Source organism: Rhinolophus hipposideros, assembly GCF_964194185.1.
Source record: "Rhinolophus hipposideros genome assembly, chromosome: 9".
Classification (NCBI taxonomy): Eukaryota; Metazoa; Chordata; class Mammalia; order Chiroptera; family Rhinolophidae; genus Rhinolophus; species Rhinolophus hipposideros.
Window position 1 is genome coordinate 43431413 of NC_138055.1, and position 12956 is coordinate 43444368.

Genomic DNA, 12956 nt, shown 5'->3' on the forward strand with positions numbered 1-12956 from the left:
TAATTTATACTAATATGATAAATATTTCACCAACTTCTGCAATGAAAATGTGCTTAGATTTACCTTCTCTTAAAAGAAAAACAAAAAAAAAGCTACAATAAAGAAGAGGACACAAAGTCCTAACAAACGGATCCCTAATTTTCCTTATAGAGATGCCCATTTGGTAGAATAAATGCTTTTTAAGTGAAAACACACCGGTTATATTTGTAGGATGTTTTCCCTAAATCTGCATACAACTATCTCTCATTTACTCAATCTTGTCTAAGAACATTATTTCATAGACTCCACCAAGAAAGCTTTCCCAGACAGGAGAAATTGGTGATACTTGTATTTATTTTATGATCTCAAGAAGTCACTTTTTGTAGAAGTGCAAGGAAATAAACCATTTCTGAAAGAAAGAAAAAAATGTTGTTAAACTCTTTTTAGCCCAAATTCCTCTCAAAATGACTATTTAAAGGGCTTCTTTCCTCTTCCGACTTTGACAACTAAGAAAAAAAACAGAGATATGGACAGAATAAGATGTCAGTGTGCAGTAAATTAGCAACAAGACAATAGCAGCACCTAAACACACTTTCTTATGTATACACCACAAAAAGGTGTGTTTTGATACTAATGAAAAATAAGGTGTTTAGAGTCTTGAAAGCACAAGGAGTTTAGATTTAAAGTAGAATGTAGGAAACCATTTAAACTTTGTGAGTAAAAGAGTAGTAAGACAAAGGCAGTAGTTAAAACTATGTAAAGTAAAATACAATTTTTTTAGAGGATGGTGAGTCTGATTCAAGTCTCTGAGATGAATTGGTGAGACGCAGCCAGGCAACCATTTCATACTAATTTGTTAAACTATGGAAGGGCCTAAACTCGGCATCTTAATAGACTGGTGAAAATGGAGAAGTAGGACTTACAAATGAAAGACATTCTTAAGGAAGAATTAACAGGATATAGCAATAGGGGAGAATAATAATAGGGCATTAAGGAATTAAACATCCTGTCATTGAAAATGTTCAGGCAGAGGCTAGAAAACCACTGGACAAAGACAACACCAAAAAGATGCAAGCATCAGACGGGGAGAACAAAAAGGAGACATGAACGACAGGGTCACAGAAGGTTTTTCCAATAAGAGATGATAAATATAAAATGGTTTTTAAAAATATCCCTAAGTCCAGGTAATTGAGAGGGTAGTGCTGCTAACTGAATGGGTGGAAGAAAGGTTGAGCTCATTTGGTAGAAGAAACAGAAAGTGAATGGCTGAAGGAGAACTTGAGTTAAAACAATGTGACAAAAATATAGGTAGATACAGTAAAAGGGTGGGTAGAACATGACCATCAAGGCACAGGAGGAACAAAAGGGAATGAAGACAGAGGAAGAATCAATGGATCTATCAGATCAACACAGCTAATCGTAACCATAGAGAGTAGTATTAATAGGATAGAGGGGGGGGGAAAAGACTAGGTGTCCAGGAAACTAACAATTGGTGGTAGGAAGGCAAGGAGACAGTTTACTCCTTTGAGTTCATAATGAAGATACAAAAGGAGTTGATGTAAATTCTATTTCCACTTGCAAATCATTAAATCAATTCAACAAGTGTTTTAGTGCCTAACCGACACCATATTTAAAGTGACTTTCATCAGCTTATTTTCATTCTACCTCTTGTTTCTTTGGCCAAACTCTACCCAACCTTAGAAAGGTTCTTAGACTCTTCTTTATGTCCTCACATTTGTTAGACTAAGAATGTCTTTTATATACTCACTTTGTACATGGGCATAATTAGATTATTAATTTACTTTGAATTTATCTGTTTAAAGATGTCTTCCTCAGTAGACAGTAAGCTCTTTAAAAATAGGTACCATGTTTATATTTCCAAATACAATACATATCATTTGATACTCAGTAAATATTCATAGATGACTAAAAATCCTTCTTCATGGTCCTTGAATTCCAAATAGCATTTACTTTATCTGTGCTCTTTTTTCCTGAGATACTCTCTACTTTTAGACCACTAATTTAGGTGTCTGCTTTTGAACTTCTTTGCAGGCCTTTATCTCCCAGTCTGTAAATTTTGAAACTCCCAAATCTGAGTTCAAGGTTCTCTTCCTTTTCCTTTTTCTCCCATTGTTTAAATTTAATCTATATGGTGGTTTCTATTATCCACACAACCATTGTGTAACTTTTTTTTGAGTGTCTACAATGTGCTGCTTTAGGCCCTGAAGATACAGCAGAAAACAAAATAGGCAAAAACTTTTGCCCTTGTGGAGCTTGGCTTTTTAGGAGAGAGAAAGACAAAAAACAATATAAGTAAAATGTAATACATACTTAATGATTAATGCTATAGAATAAGAGGAGTATATGGAATGCTTGGGTGGTGAGAATGTTTTGTATTTTAAAGAAAATAACCAGAAAGAGTCTCAATGAGAAGACAATGTTGAGTAAAGGCCTGCAAAAAAGTGAAGGAATGAACCATGGGGAAGCTGGAGGAATCGCATCTCTGGCAGAGGGAACAGCAAGTACAAAGACCTTCAGAGGAAAATGTGCCCGGCCCTGTTTAAGGAACAATAAAGTTGCCAATAGGGCTGCAGCAAAATCAGCCAGGAAGAAAACAGTGGGAGATGAGGTTAAAGAGGTGGAGGATGAGGGTAATACAGGGAAGAAAAAGCCAGATGATGATCAGATTATTTCAAGAGGTCTACCTCGTATGCCATTGAAATTAGTGAGTGAGATAGGATGCCACTGGAGCATATTGAGGGAAGCAGTGACATAGCTGATGACGTTTTAATGGGGTCATTCTGCTCAGCAGGTTGAAAATAAACTGAGGGAAGCAAGGCGTGGAATGAGGGAGAAGGTTAGGTGGCTATTGCCATAATCTAGGCAGGAGATGATTGGACTGGTAGCAATAAAGCGATGAGAAGTGGTGAAGTTCTAGAGATAGACACACATACACACACGAGGATATGTGTGTACATTCATTTATGTTTAACTTTTTTATTTTCAAATACTTTTAGCCTTAAAAAGAATTGTGAAAATAGAACTGAGAGTTCCCGTATGCTCAGCTCCCATAATATAACAACTAACATGAATAGACCATAATTATCAAACCAGAACATTAACATTAGTTCACATAATGTCCTTGTTCTGTTCCAGGATTCAGTCCAGGATTCCACAGCGTTTGGCTGGCACGTCCTCTCAGTCTTTTCCAATCTGTGACTCGTCCATTGTCTTTCAAGACCTTCATCCTTTTGAAGTGTGCTGGCCATTTATTTTATAGAATGTCCCTCAATTGGGTATGTCTGATGTTTTCTCAAGATTTGTTTGAGGTTATGCTTTTTTTGGCAACAATACCAGAGAAATGATGTGCCCTTTTCAGGGCATCTATCAGGAGGTCCATGATGCCAATGTCTCTTATTAGCAGATGTGTTAGTCAGTTTCGGTGTCCTAACCAAATACCATGGACTAAGTAGCTTACACAGCAGACATTTGTTTTTTCATAGTCATGAAGGCCAGAAGTCCCTGATAGAGGTCTGGCAGGATGGGTTTCTGGTGAAAGCTCTCTTCCGGGCTTGCAGATGACTGCCTGCATTCAGTGTCCTCACACGGGAGAGCGTAAACTCTCTGTTGTCTCTTCTTATAAGGACACTAATTCTACCAGATCAAGGAAGGCCTGATCCTTATGACCTCATTTAATCTTAACTACTTCAGTAAAGACCCTATCTTAAAATACAGTCACTTTGGGAGTTAGGGTTCAATATATGAATTTAGGGAGGACACAGTTCAGTCTACAGACCAGTGATGTAAACTCTGATCGTGTGGTTGAGGTGGTGTCTGCTGGATTTCTTCACTGTAAAATTATTATTTTGTCTTTGTAAATAATAACTATCTTATGGGAATATGTGTTGAAAGTAGGATCATTTTCTTCCTTATCATGCCTTCATCTAGTAATTTTAGCATCTGTCAACGATTTCTTGCCTCCAATAATTATTACGGGGATGTTTGCCTAACAGTGATTTTCTATTTCCATCATTCCTTCTGTATTTATTAATTCGAATTCTACTGAAGGAATACATGTCCTTTCTCCCTGATGTATTTATTTCTTCCATTATATTGATATCAGTATAGACTCATGGATATTTATTTTATTATGTGGGTTATAAGTCATTAGAAAAAAAGGAAATGAAAAAGAAAGAGGGAGGGAGGGAAGGAAGAAGGGCAATGCTGTTTTGATTTCTTTAGCATATTACCGACAAGGACCAAAATTCACTGTTACTAATATCCTATACATTGTAAACTATAGAAAATTATGTATTAGAAGTATTCTGTTAAAAGTTAGTTAACATTTTTAAGAGCATAAAACTTTAGTAAAATTTTTGAAGTGCTTACATATTTTGGCTATTTACTATTAAAATATAGAGATAGGAATTACATATGTGCAAGATGTAATTCAAAGAAAACTGTTAACTCAAATCTCAAGCAATTGTTAACACTTGCCTTTTTCTCCCCAAATAGTACCTCTGACCCCAGTCTGTCCTCTCTTCAATTAATCTCACACATCAGTGTCTGAGCACCATAACAGCTGTCAAATTACTTGCAAATTCTTTATATCATTAAGATTTTGAAAATATTTATCTGAGTTTTTGTTAAAAAAAACAACAAAAAACCTGATTTAGTGACTGTATAAAATCAATTTTTTAATAATGTTATGTGCTAAATACACCTCCTTTTTTCCTAAAACAAACAACTAAACAACAAAAAAAAAACTTCCCAAAACAATCAATTTTTTTCTAAGTCTAGTAACCTGATAAAGATGCCAGACAACAGTGTGGTTTCCAAATTAAAATCAAAGAATAGTTGGATATCTACGTTTCTGTGACTACTTCCCATCTACACACCTGATAAGTTCCATGTCTTTTTCAGAATTTCTCCATCCTTGTAACAAGTTAAGCCTCCTGTTCAAACGCACTTTGACCTAGGTTACCTTCATAATTCTGTTCTTTGTCAAATCCATGCCTCTCAATATATTGTGTTCTTTCTTTCCTATTTGGCTGAAAACTCCACTCTCCTGACTGTAACCTCCAAGAAGGCCTGGACCATGTGTCTTGTTCACTACTTTGTGCCTAGTGCCTACTACGGTGTAATGACGCAAAGTAGATGCTCAACAAATACCTACTGAACAAAAGGATGAATGAATGGTACTTTTCTCAAGCCCAAATGTGAAAACCATGAACTTTACTTCCGCAAACACTAACTGCTCTTCATGGAACACAGCTTTATCAATTAAGCTGTAGCATCTTTTACTGCACATACAGGTTATGTAGGCCCACGGGTTTATTTTGATTTTGCTGTCTTTCAATTTTAGGAAACAGCTCAGAAGAGATGGAAATTTTCCTCACCCCAAATATCTATCATATTCTGGACTGACAGTTTATATTTAGAAGCAAATGCAAAATATAAATAAAATTGTATGTATTTGCACAAAAAAGAGTGCTGTGAACCATAGGCATTATTTTTTGTTGCTTCTTACAGCTTCTTAAATCTGTAAGATCTAATTAATGTATATTTGATGCTTTTAGTTGGCAACATAATACGTTAATAACATTTTCTAACTATTCTAATTTCTTAATTAACCTAAATACCAAATTATTTTATTTGTTTTCTTTTTTACTTGTAGGTGGAGTGCTTTAAAAATGCCAGGTTGCCCCCACCACCACCTCCCATTTGGGACTCTAAGCCTGAGGTGAAGGCCAAGGTCAGGATGGCAGTCCCCAGGTCATATGCACGAGGTCCCTATTGCTGTCACCAGAGTGTGATATATACAGCATGCATCAGAAGCTGGAGGAGATGGACTATGACAGGGGAATCCAGTTGGTAACCTTGGATGACAATGGCTACATTGCTCCTTTCTAACCCAGCCATAATGGGCACTATATGCCATTCCTGATGGAAAGCGGAGCCAAATGATATGCCCAAACCCACTGGAGTGGTACTGCCTCCACTGGGCCAACTGCTGTGGGCACACAGCTTGTGCTTTCTCGTGGCTCATCTCAGAGTGGCAGATGATGGCAGCGTCTCCAGTTTGCCTGAGGTTGCTGTGAAGTCTCAGGAGGACTTTCATTCCTTCCTTTAACACTCAGCCCTGAAGCCTGTCTGGGATGACAAGCATGGTCAACAGGTGACGGACTGCTCTATAATAGTGACTCTATGGACTGATTGTCTGTGTCTCAGCAAAATTCATATGGTGAAGTCCTGGCACCCCATGCGATAGTATTCAGAGATGGGGCCTCTGAAATATAATTAGGTTTAGGTGAGGTCATGAGGGTACGCCCTGCATGGTGGGATTAGTACCATTATAGGAAGAGACACCAGAGGTCTTGCTCTCTCTATCGCAGCATGCACACGGAACAGGTCATGTGAGCATACAGTCAGAAGGTAGCCAGCCACCTACCAGCCAGGAAAAAAGTTCTCACCAGGCACTCGAATTGGCTGGCATCTTGATCATGGACTTCCGAGCTTCCAGAACTGTGAGAAATACATTTCTATTGTTTAGCTTCCCAGTCTATGGCATTTTGTTTTGGCAGCCAAGCTGAGGCAGTGACTGTGGAGACCTGCTTCCCAGCTGACTTGCCAGCCTCCCATCTCCAGCTGCTCATCAGTGACACTCAGCGGGATGCCCATCACGCTCGCCATGGCCAACTTCCACACGCAGGGTGGAAAACTAAGGCCCAGGAAGAGGTGATCCTATTAGCTATCCCCTTTTCAAAAATAAAAAAGAGGTCATAAAAGCAGATTTGGGGGGATGAGAATACAAGTGCTCAAGCCTAGACAGATAATCAAACTCCAAATTGCTCACGTGGAAATGCCTATCCATCTGGGAAGGGAAACCCTCTCTCACTTCATGCATAAAAATAAATTCCTGGTATGAAATACCCACATATAAAAATGAAAACGATGTAAATATTAGAACAAAATGTAAAACATATGAGACCAATCAAAAACCATGAAGGAAAATCTTGACAGACTTCAATACATAGAAATTTAAAACTGCAACAAAATAGAAGCCATGAACATAGTTCAAAGAGAATAACGAAAGAAAAAAAACTTCTATATGTATTACAAAGATTTATTATTCATAATATATTATAAAGCTCCTATAATTCAGTATGAAAACACAAAACAAATTTTACAAAATGAGCAAAGGATATGAACTGACCATTCAGAAGGGATAATACCAAAACAAAACAAAACAACAAAAAAACCTGCCAACAGCAAAGAAAACACACCTAAGAAAATGCTCAATCTTACTAATAATTGGGAAAATGCAAACCAAAGCAGTAAATCCATAGCATTATTTACCCTTCAGATAGTTAATAACAATGTTCTGATAGACTCTCAAGAACCAGCAAAGGTTTGGTGCTCTTACACACTTCTTGAAATGTGCCAAGTGTTCTTCTCAGTGCTTTACACATATTTACTCATTTAATCCTCACAATAACCCTTTGGGTAGGTGCTATATTGTCAGCGGAATTTTACAGTTGAACTGAAGGACATAGTGTCATGACTTATACCAAGGCCCCACACTTAGTGACTCCCAAGGCAACACTTTTAGCAGTTATGTAATACTGCCTGTAAATCGGTAGCAACCTCTCTTGAGGGCAATTTGGCTGTAATGAAAAATTTTTAATGAGGACACAGTCTTGAGTAGTCCAGGACCTGGGGTCAGAAGACTTAGGTTGGAATCTGAACCTCACTAATTACTGCTGTAATCTGAGTATAAACAATTTAGTTGTCTGAGTCCCAGAATTGTCATGTTGAAAATGGTGAGAACTTTTCCTATGTAGGCATTTTGTGAGAATTAAAATAAACAACGTATGTTAAAAACACTTGGCAAACTGAAAACCCTATACGATGTTGTCATCTTTTTACTGAATTTTTGTACTTTAAGGAAGCACCACTTCCTGGTGCTTCAATGTTTCATTTATTGAATAAAAATATTTCTGTGGGAAGCTAGTAGTCTTTCAATATTTGATGAGCCCTTTAGTTTAAAAAAATAATATTTGAATTGTTTTCAATATTTGTTCAGGACTACACACTACACGAAGAATTCACTGGGGACACGAAACAAAGAAAAGGCCTCAGTGCTTTCCCTTCAGAATTGTCCATTTCCTCATGGTTAGACAGCACACACACAGGCAAGAACTTAACATTTACAAAGTGGTACAGGAACATGTAAAGGGGTTCCATTAAAATAGTGCAAACCAAACACAAGACCTAATTCAGAATAAAATAAAACTGAGGCCAGCTCCCTTCGGTTTTATTAAAATAGAAATCACAGCACCTATCAGGAAGGGTTATTTTGAAGATTAATGTAAGAAAATGCTTAGCCCACACATCAGCTGGCACGAAGTGTTTGTACTATTATTTCTAGCTTCAAAGAAAAGTCAGAAATAATAGAAGAGTGAGCTCTATTCAGAAAATCTGACAGTGATTCAGTCAAGTGTAGTGTCAGAAAAGTTCCTCTAGAACTGTGTTTTAAACAGGCTTTAAGAGAGAAAAACTAGAAATGACATCTTCAAAAAATACTTTCTTTTAGAATGGGAATCTTTACATGCTGGGATAAATGAATTTGAGAATGTGGTGACTATACCCACAGCCAACATTTAAATGTAATAATAGGAATTTGGATGATGAATATATGAAAAGTAAATTGTACTGCTCCAGTTACCTATTTATATCTAGATACAGTGCATAAGGTCTTACAAGATTTGTCACACTTTCAAAAACAGAATGGCAACCTTTCTGATTAAAAAAAAAGAAAATCAGGTTTTCACACAAAAAAGGCAACATTGATGCTTTCCACTATTAAAGTATTTGTATCTAAAGGTGAAGCAGCTAGCAAACTTCAGAGGCAATTTAAATCCAAAGTTGCTTTTATTTTTTAATTAATTCACTTTTTTATGCAGTTTTAGCTTTACAGAAAAATTGAGTGGAAAGTACAGAGAGTTCCCATACACCTCCTCACCCCTCCTCATTTCCCCGTTATTAATCTTTTGTATCACTGTGGTACATTTGCTACAATTGATGAGCCGGTATAGACACATTATTACTAACTAAAGTCTAGCGTTTACCTTAGGGTTTACTCTTTGTATTATACATTCTATGGGTTTGATAAATGTATAATGACATGCATCCACATTATAGTTCATACAGAATAGTTTAACTGCCTTAAAAATACTCTATGCTCCACCTATTCATCCCTCCCCTCTTCCCCCTGAACCCCTGGCAACCACTGATCTTTTTAAACTATCTCCATCATTTTGCCTTCTCCATAAAGTGGCCTTTTTTAAAAAGCAAACTATAAATCACACCTTGACTGAGAAACCTCTAAAATCAACTACATGAAGTACTGAACTACTGGGAAATTATTTTATAAATTAACAAAGGTAGATGTCACTTAATATCAATATCATCATATGGTTGAATGAAATCATTGATGTGAATAGTACTGGGTGAAATGACTCGTGCAGAATACGAAGCAAGTATTGACATCAGTGCAGCACACGTATGAGGGAGAAGGGCTTGACAACTTTGTTTTATTTATTACAGAAAATCTGTGCCATTGGTGGAGAGATTTTCCCTTTGTTTTGGAAAGGATCTTTTAATATTTTGATGATACAGGAGGTGTACTGGTGGGATACAATTTTCATTGCAGAACAGACAAAATATTTTTCTAATTTGAAATCTCACATACACTCACAATTGTTCCCATTTTCAGTGCCTTGGTTGACTCCGTTGAATTGTTCATGCTCATGTTTATTTTCCCTACTAGACTACAGGTTATCTTCGGGGGGTTTATTTACCTTTACATTTCCCAGTGCTTACCACACAAGTGAATGGACATATAGATGTCTGCTAAATGAACATACATAAACAAACCATGTATAAAAAGTCTCCCTTTGCAACTTTACCTCATACATTCTCAGTCAAATTGACCCACTGTCTGTAAACATTAACTTTTAAAAATCAAGTCTTTTTCAAGAACTTTGAAATAATAGATTTGAAAAATATCATGGTAAAAAAGAAAAAATAAACACTGTAAATGATATGAAGGAAAACAGTAGTCCTCCCCCACAACTCATGATTCTCATTTCCCAGAGATAGCCACAATAATCTGTTTTATGTTTTTTGCCTTTCAAAAACTTGCTAGACAGATATACTCACACTAATGTATAAATGCATATGTATTTAACAGGATGTTAAATTGTACTTCTTCTAATTTCTGCTAAAACCCCAAAGCTGAGAACCATAAATGAAAAGTATTAGTACTCCACTGATCTAAAGAGTTGTGCTACGCGGCTTATGCTTAGATAGTTCTGTAGCCATCTCCCATTTGCAGCTTATGTAAGAGAAGGGTAGAGACATTGGAAAGTGGGGCTTTCTTTAAAGAACTTTATTACTGTATATACTTCTTCCTTATTACAAGCCACAGGAGAAGAGCATCAAGAATTGTACTTACTAAAAATAGGCATGTTTGCCAGGAGGGGAACTATATTTCTGTAGTCTTTTCCCCTTTCTTCCCCACCTTACTTCCCTAGATGGGCTACAGAAATTTGCTGATCAAGTGTTGCAGGACACAAATGGAGCTTGGTGACAGACCATGGGAGAATTAGAAGTTAATTGATGTCCACTGGAATTGATGTAGACAGAGGTAAGTGCTTGATTCTTACCCAGAAAAATCCAATGAGGTGAATTTCTCCTTCTGCCTGTGTGGCTTACTACAGGTTCAGTGAACCCCCTCCTGATACAACTCATTACACATTCTGGATAAAAACTTTTATATAGATATACTACCAAAGGTATAATCCTTGAAATAAATTATTGATAAGAGAGATTTCATTAAAATTTTAAAAGTCTGCTCTACGAAATACAATGTAAGGAAAGTGAGAAGACAAGCGACAAACTAAGAGAAAATGTTTGCAAAACACACATCTGATAAAAGACTGCGATTCAAAATATACAAAAAATTCTTAAAACTCCACAATAAGAAACCCAATTTAAAAATGAGTCCAAAGACACCTCACCAAAAGACCTTAAAAGACTCCTCACCAAAAAAGGTTTACAGATGGCAAATAAGCATATGAAAAGATACTCCATGTGTCATCAGGAAAATGCAAACTAAAACAACAGTGAGACTATAACTACCCTCCATTAAAATGGCTAAAATTTAGAACACTTAACACCAAATGATGGTGAGAATGTGGAGCAATAGGAAGGCCTGTTCATTGCTGGTGGGAATGCAGAATGGTACAGCCACTTTGGAAGACAGTTTGGTACTTTCTTACAAAACTAAACATACTGTGATGTTATCATATGATCCAGCAATTATGCTCCTTTGTATATACCTAAAGGAATTGAAAACACGTGTACACAAAAACCTGCATCCATATGTTTATAGCATCTTCATTCATAATTACCAAAACTTGGATGCAACCCAGAAGTCTTTCAGTAGATGAATGAATAAATACATTGCAGTATATCCAGCCAATGGAGAATTTATTCAGCGCCAAAAAGAAATGAGCTATCAAGTCATGAAAAGACATGGAGGAAACTTAAATGCATATTACTAAGTAAAAAGTGCCAATCTGAGACAGCTACATACTTTATAATTCCAAGTACATGACACCCTGGAAAGGCAACACTATGGAGACAGTAAAAAAGCTCAGTGGTTGCCAGGGTGTGGGGGGGATGAGAGGGACGAATTGTCAGAGCACAGGGAATTTTTAGGGCAGTGAAAATACTGTTATGATACCATAATGATGGATATATGTCATTATACATTTGTCCAAATCCATAAAATGTGCAACACCAAGAGTGAAGCCTAATGTAAACTATGGACTTTGGGTGATTATGATGTGTCAATATACGTTAATTAACTATAACTAATGTAACTTTCTGGTGAATGATGTTGATAATGAAAGAGACTATCCATGCAGGGAGTACATGGGACATCTCTGTACCTTCTGCTCAATTTTGCTATAAATCTAAAACTGCCCTTTAAAAACAATTTGTATATAAAGTAAAAAAAGTAAATTCATGGTTGAGCTGAGGCTAAAAACAACAAAGAAATGTGAATCTATGGGAGTAAAAGAGAACTAGAGATGGCATTTGCCCGGGACTATCTGCCCATCACTGTGGAAAGAAACAAGAGGCAAAGTGTGGGGTCTGCGTATAGTGAGGTATCAGTTAGGAGACACCTCTGCTTAAAACCAAAATCTGCAAAGAGTGATACCCTCACTGAGGAACTAGGAAAAACCTCACCACACAACATGAGATTAGGACCATATGTGTGTGATTTGTCTTTGGATCTGGATAGGGAAAAAATACATCTCCCCGGAGATTTCCTAATCCTAAACCTGAGCTCTCCCTATATGTCCATAAAATTCCAAGCCAACAATTTAAAAAAGATCAGATATGTAAAAGTCACAGTTGTAGAACTTATCAAAAACAGAATAGAAAATAACTATGTTTGATATACGAGCACTTCAAGAAACAGTAAATGGAAATGAAAATAAGAGGATAGAAAAAAAAGACTATTAAAACTGGCTAATCAGATTTGAAAAGAAACCTAATTCTGGATATGTAAATATTAATAAATATTAATAATTAGTTTCAGGTGTTCATCATTGTTATTCAACATTCATAGACCTAAATAAGTGATCATCTTAATAATAAGTCCAGCAACCATCTGACACCTTACCATACTATCACAATATTATTGACTATATTCCCTATGCTATACATTACATCCTCATAACTTATTTGTTTTATACCTGGAAATTTGAACCTCTTATTCCCCTTCACCGTTTCTTCCCCCCTTTTTAATTTTTCAATTAAAGTTGATAGTCAATATTATTTTTTATTAATTTCAGGTGTACAGCATAGTGGTTAGACATTTACATAATTTAAGAAGTAAT

At 36.4% G+C, this 12956-nt stretch overlaps 1 protein-coding gene across 1 annotated transcript in view; it reads right to left on the bottom strand.

The window, feature by feature from the left end:
• Positions 1-317: 317 nt before the first annotated feature.
• Positions 318-12956, bottom strand: part of ABCD2 (ATP binding cassette subfamily D member 2) — a 116902-nt gene continuing 104263 nt past the window's right edge. Inside the window, exon 11 of the mRNA XM_081061337.1 lies at positions 318-388. Coding sequence (XP_080917463.1) covers positions 345-388 — 44 coding nt within the window. The 3' untranslated portion in view covers positions 318-344. The remainder of the gene's footprint in view (positions 389-12956) is intronic.